Source organism: Acomys russatus, chromosome 16 (genome assembly GCF_903995435.1).
Source record: "Acomys russatus chromosome 16, mAcoRus1.1, whole genome shotgun sequence".
Lineage (NCBI taxonomy): Eukaryota > Metazoa > Chordata > Mammalia > Rodentia > Muridae > Acomys > Acomys russatus.
The window spans coordinates 30505541-30532680 of NC_067152.1; the positions used below are offsets into that span (position 1 = coordinate 30505541).

Genomic DNA, 27140 nt, shown 5'->3' on the forward strand with positions numbered 1-27140 from the left:
AAAAAGAAAGAAAGAAAGAAAGAAAGAAAGAGCTGGGCGTGGTGGCGCACGCCTTTAATCCCAGCACTTGGGAGGCAGAGGCAGGCGGATCGCTGTGAGTTCGAGGCCAGCCTGGTCTACAAAGTGAATCCAGGATGGTCAAGGCTACACAGAGAAACCCTGTCTCGAAAAAACAAAAACAAAAAACAAAAAACAAAAAAAAAGAGAAAGAAAGAAAGAAAGAAAACAAAAGAAGAAAAAGGAAAAAAGAAAGGAAGGAAGAAGGGGAGAGAGAGAGAGAGCAGGCTGAGCAAGCCATGAAGAGCAAGAGCAGCATTCCTCCCTGGCCTCTGCCTTAGCCCTCCCTTCAGGTTGCTGCCGTGAGTGTTTCATCACAGCAGTATAAGCCCAGTTGAGGCAACATGACTTGAGTCACCAGTTAAGAAGGTGCAGCCCCGGGGAAGGGGCATCCTTTTCCAAGCAGTGATCTTCTGCAAATAGAGCTGTCCTGTTGTCCAGCCCCTTCCCTGTCCCCATGGTGTCTGTCCCTTTACCACAGCCCTCTCTGCCCAGGCACCCAAGCCCCTGCCTCGAGTATACTCGTGGGTTCTAACCCCCGCCTAACTGCAGTCTAACTTTGAAAGCCAATCTACCATTTTCTGAGCTACCTTTCTCCAGTCTACACCTTCTACCCAGCATCTAGTTCTGGCCTTTGAACTCTCCCCATGGACCATGACTGTCACCACCATGCCAGCAGGCACTCTTATGCTCCCATTAACCCTGCACATTGCTGCCAAGTTCACCTTAGGGCGCCTCTTTGGTGCCACCCCTGCCGGTGAGCAGAGTCCAAACCAAGCACTTCGCTTCCTCCAGATGCTGCTGTACCCTGCAGTCTACTCCATCCATCACTGCCTGGGTGGACATGCAGGGGCCGGAGGAGGGTGCTGACGGCTGCGGCAGGAACAAACCTACCTGTCTAGATGCAAGGCAAAGGGAAGATGGTCCACTCTACAAAAGCTCCCTTGACTCTGTGCCCATTTTCCCTGTCTCGGGGCTCAGAATATAGTTCAGTTGTCTCCTTCCTGGGATGCAAAAAGCCCTGGATCCCATCCTCAGCACGGCATAAACCAGGCATGCTGGTACCCAGTGTATGTAAAGCACTCCGGAGATGGAACTTCTAGGCCATTTTTGGATGCATAGATAATTTGAGGCCAGCCTAAGCTACCTATAACCGTGTCTCAGAGAACATTAAAGAGTCAAGAATTAGAGCCAGGAGCTGGGATTGGGGTAGAGGTGGGGTGTGGCTTACTGATAAAAGATACATGCTCAGCATGCACAGGGCCCTGGGTTCCAGTGTTCACTACCCGATAGCCAGGCAGGCCTCTCCTTCATCACCATGGAACTATGTACAAACCAGCAGCACTTCTCAAAAAGGCAGAAAGAGTAGAGAATGAGGATAAATCAACTGGCCTCCTCTGGTGGTTTTGGATATGAGCTAAGAGGTGGCAGAGGACAGGTCACTTTTGGCAGGGACGTTGGACACTCAGTGAGACTGGGCATCAGTCTGCTGGATGGGAAGTCAGGAAACTGAGGTCCTCCTACTGTGACTTGGGGGAAGAGTGCCTCTCGCCTTGTCCCCAGTTCCACTACCTTAAGAAGTCAGATCCCCGAGCTCTGCATCCCACCTGTAACTCACTCCCTTGCCTTATTTTTCTCCAGGCTTTGAACCAGTATGGCTGAACCCCGCCAGGAGTTTGATACAATGGAAGATCATGCTGGGGACTACACTCTGCTCCAAGACCAGGAAGGAGATGTGGACCATGGTTTAAAAGGTCAGTAGACAGCCATCCACAACAGGCCAGTCACAGTGGAACACAGTTGGGTTTGCCTCGGCAGGGGCTGGCTAGACGGGGTTAAATCCTAGGTTTTAAAGGAGTTGTTAATACCTTGTAGTTTTGGAGAAGGGTGTCTTATTAATTTGAATGGGCTAAAAAAAAAAAAAGTAAGCACTGGAGAGGTGGCTCAGAGGTTAAGAGCACTGGCTGCTTTTCCAGAGGTCCTGAGTTCAATTCCCGGCAACCACGTGGTGGCTCGTGATCATCTATAATGAAATCTGATACCCTCTTCAGGTGTTCAGGCAGAACAAAATATACACTTAAAAAAAAAAAAAAAGCCAAGCGTGGTGGTGCACACCTTTAATCCCAGCACTTGGGAGGCAGAGGCAGATGGATCTCTGTGAGTTTGAGGCCAGCCTGGTCTACAGAGTGAGTTGGGGACAACCAAGGCTACACAGAAAGACCCTGTCTTGAAACCCCTCCACCCTCCAAAAAAGTAAAAATGTCTATCTTGGGGCTGGAGAGGTGGTTCAGTGGTTAAGAGCACTTGCTGCTCTTCCAGAGGACCTGAGTTTGATTCCCAGCACCCACATCAATCAGCCCACCAAATCTGTTAACTCTAGTTTTGAGGAACTGACACCCTGTCCCCATGTGGCATTTCACAGATTCATACACATATGCATAAATAAAAATAGTGGAGGGAAATTTTAAAGCACGTCTCAATTTTAGTTTAACTAATTAAAACTGCATCGGCCTCTGTAGAGTCTGTAATGTAGTCTTCTGCCTATGCTGACTTGTCCCCGAACTGTCCATTTCAGTATATGCATGTGTTTGGGAGGGGTGTGTGTGTGTGTGTGTGTGTGTGTGTATGTGTGTGTGTGTGTGTTTGCAGCAGCAGGGGGAGGGAGGGGGAGAGGGGAGACAGTGCTCAGTGACACACACAGATACTCACAGGAATACAATACACACACACACACATACACACCCCACTAAGTCCTATGCTAACACTCTCCACACTTCCTCACAAAACAAAATACAGCCAAGGTTGTACTAATACAGAACACAGAGAGAGAACACTGCAATTGCTAACCCTTGGAAGGTGCTGTGAAACAAAATTGTGCCGTCCTGCCCATCACTGTGCTCCCCAAAGAAGCCAAAGACACGGAAGAAGGAGCCCCATCAAACTGAATCTTGCTTCTGAGGGTTTAGGAGGAGCTGTTTGTAGAGGTGGAGTTGACAGCTTTGACTTGGGCAGAAGGTAGCACAGTAGAAACAACAGCTCAGACAAGTGACAAAAGACTGCTTTGAATAGTGGCAAGGGACTCCATGCTGAATACCGGAGCCAAGGGTCTGAGTGGGTGCTAAAAGTTGGGATTTGACTAGATCCCTAGGAGCGGACAGAAAGACTGTGGAGTCCAGGAGGTGGCCACACAGGCTCATGAAACAAAAGGGCCTGGTGTGTAGCACTTCCCAGGCCTTCGCAGGGCCTTCCTCTCACCTTCCTCCCCTCTAAGGATGATTGATATAAATGGTGGGGTTGGGAGTACCTAGTGAGTCAGAGGCCAGCCCCGGATACACGAGACACTGAAAAAAACAAAAGGAAATACAAAAGGGGACCTTCTTTGCCTGTACTTTGAGTGAGGCTGTGAAGAGCCTCATCCCTCAGGGCGCTTGAACTCCATTGGCCTTTGTTCTTGATATCCCGCGTTGTACATCGAACCAGCTGCCCCTCCAGCACCCCAGAATCCCAAAATCTCACTGTGGCCCAAGGGACATTAGTCTCCACTGAATGCCCCACCTAGCAAATGCCACCCGTGCTCCGTGCTCCCCACCCAATTCCTGGCCGCACTTCACGTGACTCTCTGTCACTCCCTGAGGACCTCACACTATCTCGCCTAGTCTAGACCTCCTCAACACAAACCTCAGGTTTACGTCCAGCAGCTTTGTGACCTGAACAGGCCATCCTCTTTATCCCTAAAGAGGTGTTTACTTGCTTGTTTGTTGTTTGTTTGAGAAAGGGTTTCTCTGCATAGCCCTAACTGTCCTGGAACACTCACTATGTAGCTCTAGCTGGCCTTGAATTTACAGAGTTCTGCCTGCCTCTGCCCCCTGAGTGCTGGGATTAAAAGCATATGCCACCACACCCAGCCCAAGGGCCATTTCTTGTGTTACAGCACTGACTTGGCAAGCATGGCCCTCAAGGCACTAGCCCCTCACCTGTGTGCGTACAGCCAGCTAGCTGGGACCGGTCGCGTGCTTCACGTGGCTGAGAAAACGAGCCACCACGAGTGTATGGGTCCCATCTTCAAGGTGCCTCAGGAGTTAGAAGGATGTGGCCTCCTGGGTAGGCACGGCTCTGTCCTGAATTCTATCAGAATTCTGTTTTCAAGAACAGCGGATTGAATGGGCTTCAGGTGGGGCCCCTCATTGAGTGTTCAACCTGCCTCTGATGGGATGTTTTAGTTAGGGTCCAATCGCTGTGAAGAGACAGCAAGGCCAGGGCAACTCTTTATTGTTGTTGTTGTTTTATTCGTTTACATCCTGGTCATAGCCCCATCTCTCCTTGCCTCCCAGTCTCCCCCCTCCCTCCTTCTCCTCCTTCCCCCTCCCCTATTCCACAGAAAAGGGGAGCCCCCCCATCCCCATCCTCCCCAGCTCAAGTCACATCAAGACTGAGTATGTCCTCTTCCCCTGTGGCCTGGCAAGGCGGTCCTGCCAGGGGAATGATAAAAAAAAGAAGCAACAGAGTCCATGCCAGAGACAACCACCACCCCTCCTCCAAGATGCCCGCCTGCTACCTCTGTGTAGGGGGCCTAGGTCCCAGCCCTTGCATGCATGGTCCTTGGTTGGTGCTTCAGTCTCAGCAAGCCCCTCTGGGGCACTGGTAAATTGGCTCTGTTGGTCTTCTTGTGAGCTCCTGTCACTTCCAGGTCCTTCTCCCCTGCAACTAAAGAGAAAGCATTTCATCGGGGCTGGCTTATAGTTCAGAGGTTCAGTCCACTATCCTCATGGCGGGAAGCATGGCGGCGTGCAGGCAGACACGGTGCTGGAGAGGGAGCTGAGAGCTCTACATCTGGATCCGCACGTAGCAAGGAATGACGAGCTGGCCAGGCTTGGGCTTCTGAGACCCCCATAGTGACGCGCACTTCATCCAACAAAGCCATACCCTAACAAGGCCTGATAGCGCCACTCCTATGGGTCCGTGGGGACCATTTTTATTCCAACAACCACATGGTGGATCATGGAGTGATTCTGGACTCTGCCCCCCATGGCCAGAGTCCATTTGCCCCTCTAATACAATGGACAGCTGGCTCTTGGAGCCCCAGTCAGTCAACATCTGCACTGTAACAAAAAAGAAAGAAAAAAGAACCCGGCACACTTCAACTGATGCACAGAGCTACCCTGAGTCCCCCAGCCAAAGAGAAGTAGCACCAACAAAATGACGCCCCCCCCACCCCCACCCCCACCCCGACGTGGTGGGTCTTACAGGCTTTAAGCACAGCCATGCTTACAAAGGCCTAGAGGAGTTAGCAAAGAAAACCCTTCAGCCAATACAGGCATGAAAGCGGGGAAGGTCAGCTGCACTGAGCTGAGTGAGGTCACTGAGATGAGCGCCAAGGAGCTGTGACCTGAATGCTGAGAGGCCACTGGGAAGACAGGAGAGGGCTTTCAATATAAGGGCCTTTGCCTCAGTTGGATCTGAGTGGTTAAACGGTATTATTTTCACACTGGGCAGTGGTGCCCGCCTTTAGTCCCAGCACTAGGGAGGCAGGGGCAGGTGGATCCAGTCCAGGACAGCCAGGAAAACACAAAGAAACCCTGTCTCAAAATAAATAAATAAATAAATAAATAAATAAAAATAAAAGGTCTATCTTCTCCTGCCCAGGAGCAGAGAAACAAACCACCACCCCAGGAACCCCAGGAGTGGAGCATGGCTGTCTTTGGGGGTGCTGGTCCCTTCTTGCTTTGATCAAGAAGTTACAGTATCCACATTAAAGGGATCGCAGCTCAACAGGACGCAGCTCTCGGGTTCCTCTTGGGGTCTGAGGGCTCACTATATATGTTCCAGGCTCTCCCCCACAGCCCCCCGCCGATGATGGATCGGAGGAGCCAGGGTCGGAGACCTCTGAGGCTAAGAGCACTCCAACTGCTGAAGGTGGGGCCTCCCTAACCCCACCGCCTCCTTCAGCCTGCGCTTAGCTTGCTTTTGAGCTACCCTTCCCACCTGCACTCGCTGCTTCCTGTCTTGCTGGCTGAGATGTGCCTGCTCAGTGCTTTGCAGGGCAGTGAGAGCTGGACCACCACCACCGCCCCGGCCCCGCCCCGGCCCCGCCCCACCCCCCCCCCCCCCCCACCCCCCCGCTTCTATGACTGGCTCAACAGTGTGCGCCTTGAGCATCATCATCGTGTGTGCGCTCCGGATATCCCATGCTGGGAGAAGCCGGGCTGTGTGGCACAGCGGGGGCTCACACACAGCTCTGTAGGGCTCCCATCCGGTACCCACCACCCTCCGTGACCCCCTCAGAAGCAGCCTCCAGCTTACTTTTCTTTCAGAGATCAAACAAAGCCCAGAATGCTCATTTGGCTGAGGGGGGCCAGGGCAGGCCAGGCATCTCCCCGCTCATGTGTTAAGAATGCTTTTGGTGTGGTCTTCATTTCTTGGGCTCTGGATTTCAGCCATGGAGTGTGTGTCATCTCTCCTCATCTGTCCGCTTCAGATACGTGGTGTCTGGCCCCTTGTCTTCTTCCCAAAATGCTCCAAGTTATCTCTCTTTGCTTCCCCTGTGGACCACTCAAGACTGCTGCATCTGGCTGCAGGAACCCCAAAGCCCTGGAAAAGGCTTATCATAAGAAGTCCGCACATGGGCACCGCTCTCCAGTGTCATTTATGTGTCCCTATGTTCATCTTCTGCCATCCTAAGTGCTTGCACTGTTGCTTCATAGCTCGAAGTTGGCTGCCGTGCTCCCAAACACCATATCTGCCTTGGAACCACGAACCGTGCTGGGGAGATGGCTCAGAGGATAAAACTGCTTAATGTGCAAGCCTGGCGGCCTGAGTTCAAGCCCTGGAACTTTCGTAAAGGAGGAAGGAGCAAACTGACAGTGTCATGGCATGTGCCCATATAGACACATTATGCACATGTTCCATAATAATGAACGAAAGCCAGGTGGCCCACACCTTTAATCCCAGCACTCCAGAGGCAGAGGCTAGCAGATTGCTGAGTTCGAGGCCAGCCTGGTCTACAGAGTAAGTTTGAGGACACCCAAGGCTACACAGAAAAACTCTGTCTCAAAAGAAACAAAACAAGGGCTGGAGAGATAGTTCAGAGGTTAAGAGCACTGACTGTTCTCCCAAAGGTCCTGAGTTCAATTCCCAGCAGCCACATAGTGGCTCACAACCATCTATAATGTGATCTGATGCCCTCTTCTGGCCTGCAGGTGTATGTGCAAACAGAGCACTGTATACATAATAATAAACAAATCTTTAAAAAGAAAAAGAAACAAAATAATAATGAAGAGGAAGAGAAGGAAAATGAAATTTAAAAAAAAGTACAAAGCAGTCAAAAGGACCCTGAAGCCAGATGTGTTGCCAAAATTAAGAATTGGAGAGCCATGGCCGGGCATGGTGGCACCTTTAATCCCAGCACTTGGGAAGCAGAAGCTGGCAGATCGCTGTAAGTTCAAGGCCAGCCTGGTCTACAAGTGAGTCCAGGATAACCAATACTACACAGAGAAACTCTGTCTTGAAAAACCAAACCAAACCAAACCAAACCAAACAAAAAAAGAATTGGAGAGCGTTTACCTGGCAGTTTCTACTTCTCTTTCTTTCTTTCTTTCTTTCTTTCTTTCTTTCTTTCTTTCTTTCTTTCTTTCTTTCTCTAGACAGAGTTTCTGAGTAGTCATGGCTGTCCTGGACTCTTCTGTAGACAAGCATGGCCTTGAATTCACATTGATTCCCCCTGCTTCTGCCTCCCAAGCACTAGGATTAAAGGCATGCACCACCACGCCTGGCAGTTTCCACTTTCACTCACTGGCCGGAACTGGGTCTCTGGCCACTGTGGGCTGCGAGGCTGGGGATGTTGGGCATCTTGCTTTTCAACCCACTGAGTTGAAGAAATCAAAGAAAAAGGAGACTTGAGAACAGCTTTTAACTAACCATCCATAACATCTGTCCTCCGTCTCTCCAGCCTTCCAAGGAGGTTGGAGCGTCCACTCTGAACCCGTTCTCCAGCCTTACACGCTGCTTGGGAATTCTGTTACAGAAAGAGAATTTGGCCTCTGCACCTCCCCCAGCGTCTGCCTGCCTTTGGATAAATCCAGAACATGGCTGTCATGCTCCTGCCAATTGCTTGGCGTGCTGGCTCACCCTGGAGGATGCAGATGGCATGGCCCTTAGCCTGGTGAGAACATCCCGGCCAGATTTCCTTTGCCCTTCTGAAAACCACTGATGCAAGAGACTTCCTGCTCGTCCAGTTAGAACAGTTCTGCAAGCTGTCTGCCACCCTGAGAAAGCCCTGACACTCATTGCCAAACCCGGTGTCAGCTTCCCAAACTCGGCTCTCAGTGCTCTGTCACCATTGTCCCGGAAGACACTCCCACTTCTGCAGTCTGGACCTGCACATGTGTGGGCCCCACACGTCTCACTCTCACCCTCAGGGAGGGAGGTAGCCAGGGCTAGCTGTTTTATCTGCACCAGAGAGGATCGTAATGAAAAATGGCCTTTGTGAACTAAGCTGTGTGGAATTCTGGGAATCTCTTGCAAGCTGGCCACTCCCCGGGTGTGGCTGGCATACCTGGAGGAGAGGCGGAGGGGTCCGGAGGAACGCTGACCTAAGGCGTTTGACTTGAAAAGATGCTGCCCCCAGCTCCTGGCCTGCGATTCCTTCCTATCTCTCGCCTCTGCAAGGAGACAGGATCTGGTCTGGTTGATGCAGAAGGAACTCTGTGCCTTTTAACTGGGTTTTAGGAGGTTGGGGGCAGGGAGTTAGAACTGGTAGAAGTTTTAAAGGTCACCTAGAGATGGCACTCCTGTTCTGTACAAGCGGAAACAAAGGCTCAGCGGGGACAGGGTGCTTACTCAAAGCCTCACAGAAAAATCTCGGTCTCTTTCCTCACACTGCCTAAGTCGCAGCTGGACCCTCTGCCTTTCCGTAAAGATCACATAGCTGCCTTCAGGACTTCATGAGTCCTCTGTAGAACCCCCAGGGATCAGGCTGTGTCCCTTGTAGTACCTACATGACCCCTCTGGGCTTTCCAGGCAGGTGTCTAGCCGCCTCACTTACTTCCTGGGGAGCAGGGCAGGAAGACTGCCCCGCCATGCCCCCTACCCCCGCTTTGAGCTGGCTTTTCTTGCATGTGGCTGGCAGGCCCCCCCTCTCCCCGCACTGCCCCTGCATACGCAGAAGGGTGTCTATTGGTGGTTTCCAGACGTGACTGCGCCCCTAGTGGAAGAGACAGCTCCCGACAAGCAGCCCCACATGGAGATCCCAGAAGGAACCACAGGTGAGGGTGACCCCCCCCCAAGATCCCTAGGGCTGCCAGGGCCCAGCTGACTTGCATGGACTGCTCGTCCTCATAGTCATCTGAAGCAGAGGGGTAAATGAGTCTGGCTTCTGAATCTTGGCTAGTTAGTCGTGGTTGCCTTGGAGTCTGACTGCTTCCCACAGTAGTGTCCTGACGGCTGCAGGCTCGTGCCTCAGCCAACATGTCAAGTAGAGAGGTTTGTAACAGGCTTTTCTGGGGACAGAGGGGATAGACCTCTGCCTTCCTTACACTTTCTCCAGTTGTAGCTGCAGCAAATGGCAGGTTACCCTTAGGGGACAGTTTACCTCAGGGGAGCACCAAGCATGCTGCTGTGACCACATCGTCACTGCATCCTTCTGAAGGTCTAACGGGATGGTCCTGGAGTTCAGAAGAGTGACCTTACTCCCGCCTATCTCTAGAGCTGAGCTGCCTTCCAACCCTGTCTCTGTAGACTCTTCTACCCATGTGGACGATGGAGAATTGGTCAGACGGTACCTCAGCAGAAAGAGCGCTGGGCTTAGGGCTCTCGGCCCTTCGCGAGTTGTCCTGTGCAGGGCCCTAGGCAAGAGTCGTCACAGCCCAGAGGCCCCTGGTGTCCTTCCTCTTGTGTACTCGCAGTTAGTGTGATGACCCTGAGGTGCCCAGTTATCTACTAAGCGCCGCCTGAGCACTGTGGCGGCAGTGTTGGGAGTGCCCTTTCCTGAGGACCAGCTCTCTGCCACTGTGCTAGCTAGTTACTCTTTTCCTTGTGGTGACCAAATGTCTGACAAAGGTGACTTATGGAAGGAAGGGCGGGGTCTGTTTGGGCTCGTGGTCTGACAGGATGGAGTCCACATGACAGGGAAGGCATGGTGGCGGAAGGCATGGTGGCGGCGCGACTGGTCGCACTGCCTCTGCAGTCAGGAAGCGGAGAGCAGTGATTGAGGGTGCTCAGCTGGCTTTCTCCTTTTTCCCCAGGACCTCAGCCCATGGGATGGTGCCACCCATATTCAGGGTAGGTCTTCCCCCCCCCCCCCGCCCCAGTTAAATCTTTCTGTGAATACCCTCAAAGACACGCCCAGAGGTGTGTCTCCTAGGTGGTTCCAACTCCGCCTATAGCAAGCTTTCTCTCACACGTTCGCCGAGAATGTTCTCCACGGTGCCATCCCATCTTTCGAAATGTGTTTCCACTTTGCAAAATGACTGACAGTAAGGTCTTCTGAGGCAGGCAGGGTAGGTGTTCTTAAAACACGGCCAGGCCCTCAGCCTTGAGCCTGAAGGATGATTGAAGGCCACAGAGGTGAGGTCGTGGGTGACATGATTTTTGTCTCCCACTATCCCTTTGAAGTTCTGTCATTGAAGAATATTGTCCTCTGTCTGGGATGAAAATTCTAGACTCAGAGAAACCCTGTCTCGAAAAACCAAAAAAAAAAAAAGAAAGAAAGAAAGAAAGAAAGAATATTCTAGACTCTGTTGCCTCTCCTGGGTAATCAGAAATGCTTCCTAGTCTTCATGGCCACAAAACAGCCTTCAAAAGCTGGGGTGTAGCTCAGGTGGTAGAGTGCCTGGTTAAGCATATATGAGTCCCAGGGCTTGGTCCCCACCATGTTGTAAATTGAGTTGGGGTCAGGGAGAAACCTCACAGCTTATACATGCTCATCAGAAGGGCCAGTCTGATGTGACAGTCAGGCCCACAGCCTTTTTCTAAGTCAGCCCCTGCTCTGGGCTAGTGTGAGGCAGGCAGGTAGGAGGAGGCAGTGGCTGCTTCTCACTCTCTTCAGGGACATACAGGGGACCCCCTTCTCTCAGGAAGACTGTATTACCTAGTGTCTCCTAAGTGGCCAGATACCTGGCAGAGACAACTCTGGGGGAAGAGCTTTGTTTCCGGCTCTCATGGGCTTAGAGGGTTCGTAGTTGTTTGGTCCCTTGGCCTTAGGCAGAAAGAGCGCTGTGGCAGCTAGCTGTGTGTGGTGGAGGAAGCTCTTCACTTCAGGGAACCCAGAGGAGTGTAGCATTGGGTGTGCTTTCTCCATCTGCTTTTGTCCATTGCTGCCCTCAACCCCAGCCCATTCAAGGTGGGCCTCCCCTTCAGCTAATTCTACCTACATACGCCATCAGACATAGAGAGCCACATGTGTACCCCAGCAGTCCCCTAGGTGATTCTAACTCTGAGTTGACTGTGAAAATTAGCCACCTAAGAGACGGTTCTCGAACGCTTCCAGAGCTTGCTTTCAACTCCTGTCTTCTGCTTCCATAAAGATGGATTCCTCTGCCTTGGATTCTGGGGCTGGTGGGGGAGGAGGGCAGGGAGATGTCATCCCTCCTTTCAGAAGCAGCAGCATCCCTTGGAGGATGGCTCAATCCCCTTGGTGGCCCATTGGGCATGATCTTAGATGCCCCAGTGCCACCTCTGGCCTGTGCCCACGGTTCCATGGAGAAAGTGTCAGCAACCTTTGCCCCAGAACCTACTGGCAGACTGCTGCAACACATGTTTGTTATCACAGCAGGACCAGTCCTTCCCAGGCGGGACCCTGACTGCAGTTTACCAGCTCCCAAGCCAGAGGGAACAGAAGGCAAGTTGTCTGTCTCTAGGTGGTGCATTGAAGACCACGGAACCAAGCTGGGCACGCCAGCACATGTCTGTTATCCTAGCATTTGACAGGCTAAGATGGGAGGAGCAAAAGTTCAAGGCCTGCCTGGGGTACATAGTGGGTGCAAGGCCAGAGTGGGCTGCATAGCAAGACTCTATGGAACCGCCACAGCCCCGGGCTGTTCACTTCTTGGTGAGTCTAGAGTTTATTAGGTTTCCAGCTGTCGGTGGAGTTGGTGCCTCACCTTTGGACTCTCTTGAGCACGTGTTTGCTGCTGCTTGGCGCTCAGTAAAGCCGCTCAAGACCACTGTGTGACTTTCCATTGGGGGAGACCTATCTCCCTAGGGAGGAGGGAATTGTGTACCTCCCTAAAAATGCTCCCCCGGGAACATGGTGCTAAGACACCAACTCATGCAGTGCCTTCTGTTCTGCTCCGTGAGATGGAGATGTTTGATTTCCCCCATCTTTGCATGCCCCACCTTTTCTGCCTCCCACCCGCCGGAGGCAGGGTTGCACAGTGGTGCACTGTCATGGAAAGACGAATAAACTCGGTGTCAGGGCAGTGCTGAAGTCCCAGAATGCCTCCGTATGTCCACTAAGGCCTCAGTGACTGCTTAGCTGGACTCGCTGTGCCTCTGAGTCTGGCTTCCCTTTCCTTCTGGAACCTTGCTCAGACCAAATCCACACTTGGACTTTGCCTTCCAACAGTTGACACAATGTGTGACCAGCGCTGTGTTATCTGACAAGGAACTGTCACCAAAAGACCTAGCACAGAGGACCTAGATGTGTCTGAGCTGATAAGCCAGTGGGTGGAGAGCTTCCAAGTTCTCTGTGGCCTCCCCGTGGCCCCACCCTCAGGCAGCCATCTGGCTACATATAACTAGGCGGGGACTCAGGCTCTCTCCTCTTGTGCTTTCTGCAGCAAGCGTTCTGGCTTGCAGCGACTGAGCACCTCTGTCTAGAGACAAGGTTGGTGGCCCAGCTGGCCCTGTGTGAACGTTTCTTGAAGGCAGCAGCCTCTTCTGTGTCTCAAGGCCAGCTTGCTTTACAAACCCCACCTCTAGACTACGGCCTGTGTCCCCCCATACCTGTGTCCTGACTTCTGAAATCAGAGCTTACAGACTTGGGTCCTGTTCCTGTGACTGGACACTCTCTCAGCTTTCTTTGTTTGGAGTGACTGTTGGCTCCGTAAATAGAACACAAAGACACCCCACCCCAACTCCCACCCCACCACCAAAAGCTTCCCATTGGCCCTGCTGGTCTCGCTCCAGCCAGGTAGCACTGGCTTCAGGTATGTGAGGGGTTTAAAGAGAAGACACTCAGCAGCCTGGGGTACCTCCTTCATGTCAGACTCTGTTCTCCAGACCTTTGCCATCCTCCTACAAGACAAACCCACGTTATCTCATTGAGGTTCTCAAAGAGGAAATAGAGGCTCAGTGAGGCCAGGCAAGTGGCGGCTCCTGGGTCTACTCCAGCAAGCACAATCTCTGTCTCCCACCCTCAGGCAGCCATCTGGCTACACATAACTAGGCGGGGACTCAGGCTCTCTCCTCTTGTGCTTTCTGTGGCAAGTGTTCTGGCTTGCAGCGACTGAGCACCTCTGTCTAGAGACAAGGTTGGTGGCCCAGCTCGCCCCGTGTGAACGTTTCTTGAGGGCAGCAGCCTCTTCTGTGTCTCAAGGCCTTGAGGCCAGCTTGCTTTAAAAACCCCACCTCTAGACTACGGCCTGTGTCCCCCCCATACCTGTGTCCTGACTTCTGAGATCAGAGCTTACAAACTTGGGTCCTGTTCATGTGACTGGACACTCTCTCAGCTTTCTCCCATTGTTTCCCACTGTGACTGGTCTCTGACCCCTGGAATTCTGCAAATCCCAGGCAAGGCAGCAGGGCCTTGAACCCCTGTGGGAAAGCTCTTTCCTCCTAGGTCGCAGTCACCTGGACAGGTATGTGGGTGCTGTGGGTTTTGTTTAGGTGCATCCCTTTGTCAGCATTGTCCCAAGCCACAGCCCTTGCAGAGGAGCAGAGCGCAGCAGCTGGCCCAGCAGGATGCACACACCTGTTGCTCATTTCCTGTGAGAAGCTCAAGGCACAGAAAGCATGACTTAGAGCAAAAATTAACAGTCTCTCTTCTGCCCTCTCCCGTTGCTGCCTTGGACCAGCTGAAGAAGCAGGCATTGGAGACACCCCAAACCTGGAGGACCAAGCTGCTGGGCATGTGACTCAAGGTCAGTGGCCTGGGTCCCCTGTAAGATTCAGGGCCTGGGAGGAGGGACATGGAAGCACTCAGTGGGCCCCACCTCAAAAAGACATCTTAGCCCTGGGTTCTAATGGACAAGTCTAGGAGAGCTGAGGGAGGTTGCCTTTGTCAAAGATGGGCTCTGTAGACACAGACAGAGTTTCAAGGGGGGGTGCTGGGGCGGGGTCCTGAAGGGAACAGGATTGACTAGGCTGGGGATAAACACACTGGGTGATGCTCCCACAAGGTGCTTTCTGGCCTGTCAATCACATCACCACCAGACTTGTTCATTTGAGCCTTCCTTTCTGCAAGTTTCACATCTCATTATAATTTTCTTCTCAGGAACCAAATTGCTATGTTTGAGACAAGTAGCTTTCTGCAGCTGTGTGTCACAGATACACATTTTAAAAAGAATTTTGAAAACCTTAGAGAGTCATAATTTTAAGAAACAGACCTCTGGGCCAGGCATGGCGGCGCACGCCTTTTATCCCAGCACTCGGGAGGCAGTGGCAGGCAGATCACTATGAGTTCGAGGCCAGCCTGGTCTACAAAGTGAATCCAGGACAGCCAAGGCTACACAGAGAAACTCTGTCTTGGAAAAACCAAAAAAAAGAAGAAACAGACCTCTGAAGTAGATATAGCATGAGCTGGCTTTGTTCTCTATGGGTTTTTCTAGATAAATGAACTTAACAGAGAGGCTTATAGACGGCAAAGAAGCTGCGACACGGTGATCTTTGCTCTGTACCGAAATGGGGCGTTGTCTTTTGTTTAGCGATGCCGCCTGCCTGTGAAGGGCTCTACCTCACTTCACTGACCTAGCCTAGTTCATCCCCCTTTAGGTGACTTGGACACTATGCTTCTGAGGAGGAGTCGGGGGAGACATTTTGTCGTGGTCCTCTGTCTGCCTGAGCACCTCTTTACCTTGTGACCTTCCACCACCCCCTGTTAATCTGTGTTTTGTTCTGTTGTTTTGTTTGAAATAAGGTCCCTTGTAGCCCACGCTGGCTTCTGTTTCTATCCAAGGGCGACCTTGACCTTTTTTGTTTTTGTTTTTCAAGACAGGGTTTCTCTGTGTAGCCTTGGCTGTCCTGGATTCTCTTTGTAGACCAGGCTGGCCTGGAACTCATAGTGATCCGCCTGCCACTGCCTCTGAGTGCTGGGATTACAGTTGTGCGCCACCACGCCCGCCAACCTTGACCTTGACCTTGACCTTTTGGTCCTCCTAATTCTACCTTCTGAGAGCTAAGGTTTACAGGTATGCGCCACCACACCCGGTTTTAGGTGGTGCTACCATGTGACAGTTTTGATATTGGGACCATAAATTGTTAACTGTGAACTACTCAACCAGGAATTAAGAAGGAGAGGCCAAAGCCAGGCGTGGTGGTGCACGCCTTTAATCCCAGCACTCGGGAGGCAGAGGCAGGCGGATCGCTGTGAGTTCGAGGCCAGCCTGGTCTACAAAGAGAATCCAGGACAGCCAAGGCTACACAGAGAAACCCTGTCTCGAAAAAAAAACCAAAAAAAAAAAAAAAGGAGAGGCCAGGCCAGAGTTGGGTCCCTTGGTAGTGGGCCAGCCACATCCAACTGCTCTGGGTTAGAGACAGAAGTAGAGTGTACATATCCCTTGTGTGTGTCCAGAGTTACGCACGTATGCAGATATACACGTCTCCCCCTCCCCACCCCATCCCCCCTTACCCAGGTTTCTTTTTCATATACTCAAAACCCTTGGGAGTACAGGTTTTGTTAGAGGAGATGTGAGGAGTTTGGGGATATTTTGTTGGGACCTAGTATGGTGTTCAAAAAAGTTTGGAGTTACTGTAAGTGTGGTGGCACATGTGTCTGTAATCTCAGCTCGGAAAGAAGAGCTCAAGGGTCAGGAGTTCAAGGTCACTCTTGGCCAGGTAGTGTGTTTGAGGTCAGCTTCAGGTACAGAAGAGACCCTGTCACAAACAAGCAATCAATAGAATCAGAGGATGTTTATTGAGGACCTCAAAATGAACACCCCATCTCAGCGCACAGATACCCTAAAGAGGTTTTTACATGACTATCGGATGACTGGTCCAGAAAAAAAAAACAACAGTGTGCTTAGACTAGCTGAGTTGGTGGGCAGCGTGCTGGGTGAGCAGGGCTCCCAACGCTCTGTGCCTCCCCTGAGGCAACAGGCCGGCCCTGAAGGGTGACCACCAGTTCCGCATACAGGTACCGCATGGAGGGGCTGCCAATAAAGGCTCAAGCTCTTCCACCACAGCTCATGAGTTTTCTAAATCTGTCAGAGCAGACTGGATGATTTCTGGCACTCACTGGTTTCACCTGCCCAGACAGAGGAGAAAGGGGGGGGGGACCATGGGGGGAAGGATGGAGAGAGGGGGACAAAGAGAAGAAGGTGGGGAGAGAACAGGGCCACGGTCGTAACCCAGGCCAGGCCATCTGGAGCCCAGAATCTTCTGGGAGCTTGGTTTCTGTAAAATGGTAGGTGACCCCATAGTCACATGCCGGGTAGCCACAGAGATGCCAGCAGCCTCTGGCCCAGCTGACCTCCAGAGGGACCTCAGAGGTCGCCAAGTCCAAGTCTCCCTTTTATGGACAAGAAAACTGTAGCCCAGATGGTCATACAGAAACCTAGTGGCAGACAGACCAAGAAAGCATTTCTTCTAAGCAAACAAAAGCAACAAGCTGGGTCTAAGACAGGCTCCTGTCTTTGTTAGGGGTGTCCCGGTCCCTTTGAGGGGTCTTTTCTTATGCCAAATACTATGATACCCCCTTTGAACACTATCTGTAACCTTGCTAACCATTTGCTACCACTGCCTCTTCGAACCCTGAGGAGGTGAGAGTTCCCAGGCAGCAGAGAGAGGTGCCTGAGAGGCCCCTGAGCAGGAGCTCAATGTTCAAGTCTAGCCTGGACCGAGCTCAGAAGTTTCTGGGATCTCGCTACCACCTCTAGGTGAAAAACAGTCAGATGCTCCGGGTTTGGCGTTGGTCACTCACCGTCCCCAGGAGCCCATCCAGGAGCGGGGAGCAGAACCTGCCCCAGAGGGCCTGTCCACTCTGAAGCCATCCTCTGCTGGACATCTCTACACAGAGCCAAAGAAGGTCGAAATTTACCCAGAAAGTTTGCTTGGCGAGCCAGGGTGTCGTGAAGGCCAGGTCCCAGATTCGGGGATCTCAGACTGGATCCGCCAACCAGTGCCTGCCATGCCTGGGGCTTCCTTCCTGTCACAAGGCCTCAGAGAGGCTACATGTCAACATTCGGGGACAAGACTGGAGGATGTAGAGAGAAGCCACCCAGCCTCTGTGCAGCAAGAGCCGCCTCAGAAGGAGGGCTGGGGCAAAGACAGGCTGGGGAGCCAGGAGGAGATGGATGAAGATCTTGACATGGATGTGTCCTCCCAGGACTCCCCTCCCTCCCAGGCCTCCCTGGTCCTTAGCAGGGCAGCCCCTCAGGCTGTCTCCCGGGAGACCACTAGCATGCCTGGGTTCCCAGCTGAGGGTGCCATCCCACTTCCTGTTGATTTCCTCTCCAAAGTCTCCACAGAGACCCAGGCCTCGCAGCCAGAAGGGCCTGGCACCGGGAGCATGGAAGAAGGGCAGGAGGCTGCTCCTGAGTTCACATTCCATGTGGAAATCAAAGCCGGCATGCCGAAGGAGCAGGATTTGGAAGGGGTTACAGTGGTGGGGACCCCTGGAGAGGAGCAACAGGCCCAAGGCCCCTCTGTGAGAAAGGGCAGCAAAGAGGCTAGCCTTCTGGAATCACTTGACAAGCAGTCTGCAGCTGGCCTGCCAGGAAGGCCGGTCAGTCGGGTCCCTCAACTTAAAGGTCTGTGGTTTAAGCCCTCTCACTCTTTCCCTGGTACCCTCCAGGCTGTGGACACTGTCATGAGCTTCTGGCCTTGACTCCAGCACCCTGAGACTTCAGGATAGCCACTAAACCCACCGCCTGGGCCGTCGCCCCCTCCCCAGCCCCTGCCCTGCAGCCTCTGGTAGCACGTGCTCCTTTCATGCTTGCTTTCATTCCGCATGTCACCACCACCTAGCCCTGTGCTTCCTGCCCTGTTTAGTTGTTCTCTGCCCACTTGATGTATCCGCCGCGGCCCACCAGCCCACACTATGTAGAGTGGATAACGGCTTCACTCATTTTTTTTTTTTTTTTTGAGGGCTTATGATGTATTTTGACATTCACAGTCCAGAACGTCAGGGAGAGGGTCCCTGTGTGCAGCCCCATCTGGAGCCCTTTGGAGGCTGCACAGTGGGAACAGCTTCTAGACAGGGGCATTCATGGCTTTAAGAGTCTAGAATACAGAGCTGGGGGGATTGCCTAGCGGTTAAGAGCACTGGCTGCTCTTCCAGAGAACCAGAGTTCAATTCCCAGCACCTACATGGCAGCTCACAACTGTCTGTTATGCCAGTTCCAGGAGATCTCACACAGACATACAAGCAGGCAAATCACCAATGCATATAAAATAAAAATAAATATTAAAAAAAAAGATTCTAGACTACAGCTGGGAGTGGTGGCACACATCTTTAATGCCAGCATCTGGGAGGCAGAGGCAGGTGGATCTCTGTGAGTTCAAGGCCAGCCTGGTCTACAAAGTGAGTCTAGGACAACCAGGGCTACACAGAGAAACCCTGTCTCTAAAAACAAAAACAAGCAAACAAACAAAGAGATTGGGAAATACTTGACATGTGGGCCTTCAAGATGGCTTAATGGGCAAAGCTACTTGCTACCAAAGTTAATGATCTAAGTTCCATCCCTAAGACCCACGTGATACAAGGACATGTCACCATGTGCATGTAGAGATCACAGAACAACTGTGGAGTCAGTTTTCTGGTTATTCTCTGACCTCCATATGCATGTTTTGCATGTGTGTCTCACACACACATGTTCACACGTCCTTGTACAAGAAACAAATGTAAGAATAGACTACTTGAGGCTGGAGAGATGGCTCAGTGGTTAAGAGCACTGGCTGCTCTTCCTGAGGTCCTGAGTTCAATTCCCAGCAACCACATGGTGGCTCACAACCATCTATAATAAGATCTGATGCCTTCTTCTGATGTGCAGGCACACAGGCAGGCAGAATATTGTATGTAAGAAATAAATAAATAAATCTTCAAAAAGCACACACACACATACACACTACTTGACATTTTAGGATTATGTGCAGGGCCAAGAAACTGATGCTTTTTAAGCTCAGAGTCAAGATCATCTTTTACCTACTGATTAGACCCTCCTTATAGAGAACACTCCAATATAACATCATAAATAAAAGAGCCTGTCAGGATGATGGCCCATGCCTGCCACCCCAGCACTTCAGAGGCTAAGACAGAAGGATCACAGCAAGTTCAAGGCCAACCTGGACTACATGAGTTCAAGGTTAGCCTGGGCTACATAGCAAGGTTATTTTTTACATTTTTTAATCTGGGCACATGCTTATAGTCAACACTGTACTCATGATGGAGATGGAGATGAGATCAGAAGTTCAAGACCAGACTCTGATACATAAGACCCTGTCTTCAACAAATGCTAAGACAGAGGGAGGGGAAGCCTATGTCCTCTTTAGACTCCAAGGCAACAGAGGACAAATGACTGCCTGGATTGCTTTCCAAAGTAATGTCCTATCAAATTCTGGTCCTCCAAATGTCAGCAGGTGTGTCTGAGGTTGGGGTGGGGCTGGGGGATTCCACGGCACAGTGAATTTAGAAGCAGGAGGAAATAAAGAGGCTGAGCAAAGCTCAAGCATTCCCCACTCTTGGAGGGCTTGTCAGAGCCCTTGTTGTGCTGTGCACAGGGACCCTCTAAGAAGGAGACGTCCTCTGGAGTGTCCCCAAATATAGCTGATGGCGGCGATTGGCAGGTTACTCCAGTGAAAGAGTCTACCAACACAAAAAGTGGGAGAGTTTATTAGCTGCACTGAGGTTCAGACGCGAAGGAGAATGCAGCAGAAACTGAGGGAGCTTTCATCACCCAAAGCTGTCCATGGGACAGCTTTCATCACCCATAGGCTGGGGAATTAGTCAGGCAGAGTTGCGCTGTCACTGAGCCTGGGAACAGAGCCTTTGTGGTTAGTGACAGTCTGGCCTTGAGGAGATGGCGGTCTTTCCCTGAGTCAGAAATGCATCGGCACAGCCATTTGTCCTCAGCAGACACACATGGTTGACAGAAGAAGGAACGCATAAGATCCACCGAACTCTTACAGCAATGCGGACCCTTGGGTACCTGCTGGCTGCACCCCCCAGCCTCGGGGCACCCGAAAGTCTACACATTACCTCCCAGGTGATTCCTTCAGGGTAAGATGGGGAGACCTCTGGGCTGGAGAGTGAGCGCTGTTCATTCTGTAAGTTCAGTCTTCATCTCCCTGCAGGGACCTACAGGTGAAGAGGATGTGACATGTTTGAAGGCCCCTCAGTAGTGGAAAGGCACACCCTCAGAGCTGGGTCAGAATGAGAAGGGCTTCTTTGAGAGCAGCTAGGGCCGGTGTGGAAGGTCCCTGTTGTAAGCTGCTATGGCGCTGTACTCCATAACAAAGATGAAGGCAGCCCCACTGGGCTCATCTGTTCTGGTAGCAGATAGCCTGGAAAAGAGTTTAGGATGGTCAGGATAAGATGGCTAAGTAGGTGGCACACGCCTTTAATCCCAGCACTCGGGAGGCAGAGGAAGGTGGGTCGCTGTGAGTTCGAGGTCAACCTGGTCTACAAAGTGAGTCTAGGACAGCCAAGACTACACAGAGAAGCCCTGTCTTGGAAAAAAAAAAAAAAAAGTGGGTCTGAGATCCTTCCTAGCATAAGGCAGGAAAATAGAGGTGGATTCAATTGGGCCTTGGGGTAAGTGGGGATCTCACAGGAAAGCAAGGCGAAGCCTGGCCATATTGAAAGAAATCCCCGACCCTGATCCAAGGATCCTGCTGTATCCCAGAGCCAGCCTGAGCCATCTTCACCTGTGGTCTTGGGGCTTTTAGATGGCCCTGTGTTCAGTGGGGTTGACAGATGCAGAGAGTGAGCTCCCCACAGCCCTGTGTCACCACGCACCTCTAACAGCACCTGCTGCATTCCCTCCGCATGTCCCCACCCTCGGCCAGCCTGCTGCCCCCTCTTACCAGGTTGCGCTGAGCAGTGGCCCCGTGTGCTGTGTGATACTAACGATGTGAGACCTCGCAGATTTGAGGACTAGGAAAATCAGCCGGGTTTCGACCAAAGGGCACGCCTACCCCAACCCCTGAACTCTGGTACTTCCGGAACCTTGAACACGGGGCATCGTCACATGCATTCTCCTTTTGTGTTTTATCAGCTCGTGTGGCCAGTGTAAGCAAAGACAGGACCGGAAACGATGAGAAGAAAGCGAAGGTAAGCTACCGACCAGCTGGTCTCATTTGCCAAGAGGCTCTGCTTCATGCCTGCGTTTGTGCTTGTCTACTGGAGTACAGCTGTCATTTAAAGGCCATTGCTTTTTACAAAGGCAGTGTTTGACAGGAAAGGGTGATCGGCAGGTTACTCAGCTCCTCCTCACCACTCCCCCACCCCCGCGCCCACCTGTAGCCGTTGCCTCCTAGTTTAAATGAAGGTGTGTGTAAAGTTTGGAGTTTGCACTCTGACCCTTACCACTGCAGATCTAGGCTCAGTACACATAGCATGTTTAATATACACAGAGCACGCTGGGTGTCAGAGAGCCATGAGCAAGGAGAGAAGTGATCTCCAGACAGAGGCAGGAAGGATGATGGGTGAGGCCTCAGGGAGAAGAGCTGGGAGGCAAACAGGAGAGGAAGCACACTGTCAACGTATCAGAGCAAGGGACAGCAAGCTGAAGGAGGAACAGACAGAGTCTCATCTAGGGGGAACGGCAGGTGGCCTCCGTTGCTAAAGTTGTATGTGCAGCTGCCTTGGGTTCTGAATTAGCAGGGGCCTCCTTTAAACGAAGTGTAGAAAAGCATGGGTTGGAAAATGCAATTCAGGGTAAGCCTTTGCCAGTCTTCTGCAACCAAGCCTAGTAGATAAAGCACCTGTTGGCCACAGACCGGCATCCCAGGCCCGACCTGTCCTCCATTTTTCATCTGAAGTCCTCTCCCTCCATGCCTGTTTATCTTAGAAAACCCTGAAGCTATGTGTGAAGTAACTGTCTTCCTGGAAAATCCCACCACGGCCCAGACCAGATCAACTGGGTAGCTCTTGTGACTGTTGCCCACAACATCTGGCCTGTAACCGGTACCAGAGCCCCAGTGACTCTCCAGATGTGGGTGATGGTGCTAGCTAGAGTCTGACAGCCAAGGTTGAGGGCCTGTTCCGCACTCACCAGGGTTTCCTGTCACGTGCCTCCTGCAGAGACTTAGCTCTCCCCACTCCCGCCCCCAACCACACCCCACTCCTTGAACCAGGATTGATAGCTGCTTGTCAGTCAAGATGCTCATTTACTTCCAGAGCGAGGGGCAGGGAGTCCTGGCGTCATGCTTGCACAAGCCTGCGTGTATTCCTCATTCATGTGTACACACAGATACACAGTCCCTGCCCTGGACTGACTCACAGGGGATCGTGGGGCCAAACCTATTACAGATCTAGGCTGAGCAAAGAAAGCTGCTAATGGAGAGAGGTCTTGCCCAGCCAGGGAACAGTGGGCTTCTGTAACCCCAGCTTTTCTCTTCTGAAAGTAGCCCCAGAAAGTCTCTCCCTTGAGCTCTCCTCCTGGCGCTGGTGACACAGACTGTGCTCTGCCCCCCTTCAGCGGACCGTTTGAGGGGATGAGAAAGCCGTGGAACCTCTGGTCAGGATTCCAGAGCACCCCACACTTGGCCTCTCAGTTCTATTTCAGACACCCTCAGGTTTCTTTTTGAGACAAAGTTTCTCTGTGTAGCCCTGGCTGTCCTGGAACTTGTTCTGTAGACCAGGCCGGCCTCGAATTCAGAAAGCTACCTGCTCCTGCCTCCTAAGAGCTGGGGTTAAAGGTGTGACCCACCACCGCCTGCTTGGCCTCTCCATTCTTTATTTTAAAATTTCTGGTCTCACACTGGGCCACCACACCAGGGCCACACCTCCCAGTCAGAGTCCCCAGAGGCAACACTGGGGGTTCGTCAGGTACCCTGGTTAGGTCCTTCTCAGAGGGCGTCCAGCCCCACAGACACTTTATTTCCCTCGGTGGAATATGTTCTGAGCTACCTTTGGCCAGATAAGACTCTGTAGATAGCATTAAAGATTAACTTTATTTGGGTCCTTGTTCAATCAGAAAGTATGCGTGTATGTGCGTGTGTGTGTGCATGCGTGTGTACATACATGTGTGCGTGTGGCATGTGTGTGTCTTCAGTGACATCTGACAGAAACTTTGGTTGACTCTGGAATGATCCTCCTTGAAGGATTAGGATTTTTGTGGGCCTGGTAGAGAGAGAAGGTGGGTGTCAAAGGAAGCAGTGAGTGCTTCCTTTGAGACTGAGCAAGAAAGGGGACACTGCGCATGTGTGCTGGTGTTCTCTCTTGAGAAAATCTTGCCACCTTTTCTCTGTTGGTCCCTATGTGTTCACCAAGCGAGAAGCCCCCCGAAGGTGGGGTCCTCCAAGTAGGAGGCACAACAAGACCCAGTTGCTAGAGAGAGGATGAACCAGAGCGTCTATCTATCTGTGTTTCGGCATCTCTTTTAGAAGTTCTATGCTGTGTGATTTTAATTACGTCCATCCCTTGACAGCTGTGTAGCATGTATGTAGCTGATGGGTAGCGCGGTGCTGAAGGGACAGGGTTACCATCCTTTCTTACTGGAAGGGGGGCAGTAGAGAGGGCTGCTTTGAGCTGTGACCCGCCTTCTTTATGTTTAGGGGTGTTTTTGTTTTTGTTTTTTTTCTTGGTCCTTTTTTTTTTTTTCCGTTTGTTTCCTTCGCCCATGTGCTGACTTTTACTTTGATTTTATTTATGTTTATGTTTAAGACATCCACACCTGCTAAAACCCTGAGCAATAGGCCCTGCCTTAGCCCCACACGCCCCACTCCTGGTAGCTCAGACCCTTTGATCAAACCCTCCAGCCCTGCCGTGTGCCCTGAGCCAGCCACCTCTCCTAAACACGTCTCTTCTGTCACACCCCGAAATGGCAGTCCCGGAACAAAGCAGATGAAAGTCAAGGTAAGGAAACCTGCTTTGGCGAGGCCCAGGCTGCTGGACCGTGGTGTTCAAACGCTTTCTTCAGCTAACTCACAGGCAGCACTAGATGGTTAAAGGAGGGACTTGGAGGGACTGGGGACTCAGAGCTGTGCTTCCTGCCTCTGCCTCTCCTCCAGGCAGCAATCCCCAAGATAACCAGGGGATCCCGGTTTGGAGTTTGAACACTAAGGAAGATCCCTGTAAGTCTGAGGATAGCTTGAGCTCTAAAGTGAGTTCCAGGCTAACCTGGGCTACAGAGCAAGGCTCTGTCTTGAGAAATAAAAAAAAGAAGCCAGCCGGGTGTTGGTGGCACACGCCTTTAATCCCAGCACTCAGGAGGCAGAGGCAGGTGGATCGCTGTGAGTTCGAAGCCAGCCTGGTCTACAAAATGAGTCTAGGACAGCCAAGGTTACACAGAGAAACCCTGTCTCAAAAAAAAAAAAAAAAAGCCAGGTGTGGTGATGCTTATAATTCCAGCACCCAGGAGGAAGAGGCAGGGGCATTGCTGCTATTTCCTGGACAGCCAGTAATATGTAGAAGGACTCTCTCTCTCTTAAAAAAGACAGACAAACAAATGACAGAGAAAGCCTCAACTCCATATAGAGTTCTCATGGTAACTGGCCACGCCTCCAGGTGGGTGGTGTGACCTCCAGCTGCACCTCTCCTCACTTCCTCCAGAGTCTGTGGTTCTTGTGGTTTCTTTGTGTGGGTTCATGCCACGTCTAACGGTCACCTACTGACCAGCAGACCTACAATCAGTTGACTGTGTCCACTCCACTTCCGGCTCACAGCTTTCAGCCAGTGTTCATGGCCAAGGGTTCGTGGCACTCCTAAGGAGTCACAGAGACCCCAGCACCATGGAGAAAGCAGAAAAGGCATGCTTAGGCTGTTGGCGTGCTCTGCTGAAGGCTGAAGCACAGGTCTTCAAGGGCCTCTGTCAGTCAGGCCCACTCATAACCAGGAGTCTGGAAAAGAGGGTGTCCACAAGGTGTGGTCTTCCAGGGTTAGCCTACTGATCTAGCCTGGCCTTCATCTTGTTCCTAGCAGTACTATCATTTTCTACCACAGGCTAGCTCACAATCCATCTAAGAAGAATTAGGAATCTGGTGCTTGAAGTGTGTGTGCACTGAGGTGCTGTGTGCATCACAAACTCTCAAGACTATACAAGACCTTTCTAGAATCCATCTCCACCTTCGCCTTCTTCCAGTCAAAGTGGGAGGATGGGGTTGACTTTTCCTTGGTGACAGTCACCTTTCCCAGTGATGAAAACCTTTCACCATGATTTGGTTTACAGGGGGCTGATGGGAAAACCGGGACGAAGATCGCCACACCTCGAGGAGGAGCCCCTCCAGGCCAGAAAGGCACATCTAATGCCACCAGGATCCCAGCCAAGACCACGCCCAGCCCAAAGACTCCTCCGGGCTCAGGTAAGAATGCTCTCTGGAGTCTTAATCCAGAAGCTTCCAAAAGGTATAACACTTGCCTCAGGAGGCCACCAACAATTAGTAACCCCTGAGACCGACTAACAAACACCTTGTGGTTTGCTGAGCACTGGAGTGTTTGTCTTCTTAATCCTCTTGACAATTATCTGAGGTAGATAATGAATCCTTGCCTTTTAATCAATAAAGAAATCTTGCTCATTTTAAAAGCACGAGGAGCCGGGCGTGGTGGCACACACCTTTAATCCCAACACTCGGGAGGCAGAGGCAGGCGGATCGCTGTGAGTTTGAGGCCAGCCTGGTCTACAAAGTGAGTCCAGGATGGCAAGGCTACACAGAGAAACCCCGTCTCAAAAAACCAAAAAAAAAAAAGGCACAAGGAAATTGCAATCATGTGACTAATGAGTTGCAGAGAAGAAGCATGGCCTCTGGCCCAAGGCTCTGGGGGAGGCAGCCCCAGCATTAGGTGTTTTCAGGTCCCCTGCCTCTTCGGAGGAGTGGTAAACCAGCCAGGACATTGTGGGGGGGATCTCCAGCATCTCAGCCTCATGCAGCTGGGATGCTAGGAACTTTCTAGTAAAAAGGGTCTTAGGTGAGCAGTGGCATGCTGTGGTCATTCCTCCAACTTCCTGTGACTCAAATGCAGCTGGCATTGATTGAGAACCTGGCCAGGCTACAGTGGGGTTGTTTCATGTCCAGTAGAGATAGCAGGAATAGAAGCCCTAGGTACCCGCTCCCAGAAGGCATTTGGATGTGACTCTGTGTTGTCTGTGTCCATGCTCTCCTGGCCAGGGCAGCCCCCACTGCCCGCGGCATGCTTCTGCTTGCTGTCATAAAGGGTGCTGCCTGCCAAGTGGGCTGTGCGTTCACTAAGAGGCTGTGTGTGTCTGGTGTGTTTCTCTTACATGGAGGATCTGGGAGCATTAATGATGTGTTAGTTGGGGTTTCATCCTGGCACTTCGCTCAGTTCTTTGCCACCTGAGGTACTCACAAGCGGCCCCCTGTGAGCCTGATTATAATGAGGCTATCTGTGGATTTTTTTTCTTCTTCTTCTTTTTCTTTTTAAGCTTCCAAGCAAGTGCAGAGAAAACTACCCCATGCAGGGGCAAAATCTGAGAGAGGTAATTCTGAGTCTACTGCATGGTCAGACCCTCTTGGTGTGTGTCTTGCTCTCAGGCTTGTTTGTAAGGCTAGGAGGGCCTGCTGCTTTAGCCCGGGCTACCGAGGGGAGGCCCAGCCTTGAACTATCAGCTGTTCTGCTCAAGTGTGGTTTGTGGCACTGGGAACGTGTGCCTGGAGACCTCTGGGGGTGTTGGGAGATTTGGATTGTCTAATCTAAATTCCAGTGGAAAACTATCAGTGGCAAGCTGGGGGTTTTGCTGGGCTGAGTTTTGTTTGTTTGTTTGTTTGTGGCATCTCACTCTCTTTACCAAGGCTGGTTTCTTGCCTCAAATAAT

General features: G+C 51.7%; 1 protein-coding gene across 1 annotated transcript in view; it reads left to right on the top strand.

The window, feature by feature from the left end:
- Mapt (microtubule associated protein tau) overlaps positions 1-27140 on the top strand; it is a 91511-nt gene that overhangs the window by 47537 nt on the left and 16834 nt on the right. Inside the window, exons 2-9 of the mRNA XM_051158843.1 lie at positions 1699-1811; positions 5884-5970; positions 9243-9317; positions 14067-14132; positions 17223-17957; positions 21423-21478; positions 24035-24226; positions 25539-25671. Coding sequence (XP_051014800.1) covers positions 1712-1811; positions 5884-5970; positions 9243-9317; positions 14067-14132; positions 17223-17957; positions 21423-21478; positions 24035-24226; positions 25539-25671 — 1444 coding nt within the window. The 5' untranslated portion in view covers positions 1699-1711. The remainder of the gene's footprint in view (positions 1-1698; positions 1812-5883; positions 5971-9242; positions 9318-14066; positions 14133-17222; positions 17958-21422; positions 21479-24034; positions 24227-25538; positions 25672-27140) is intronic.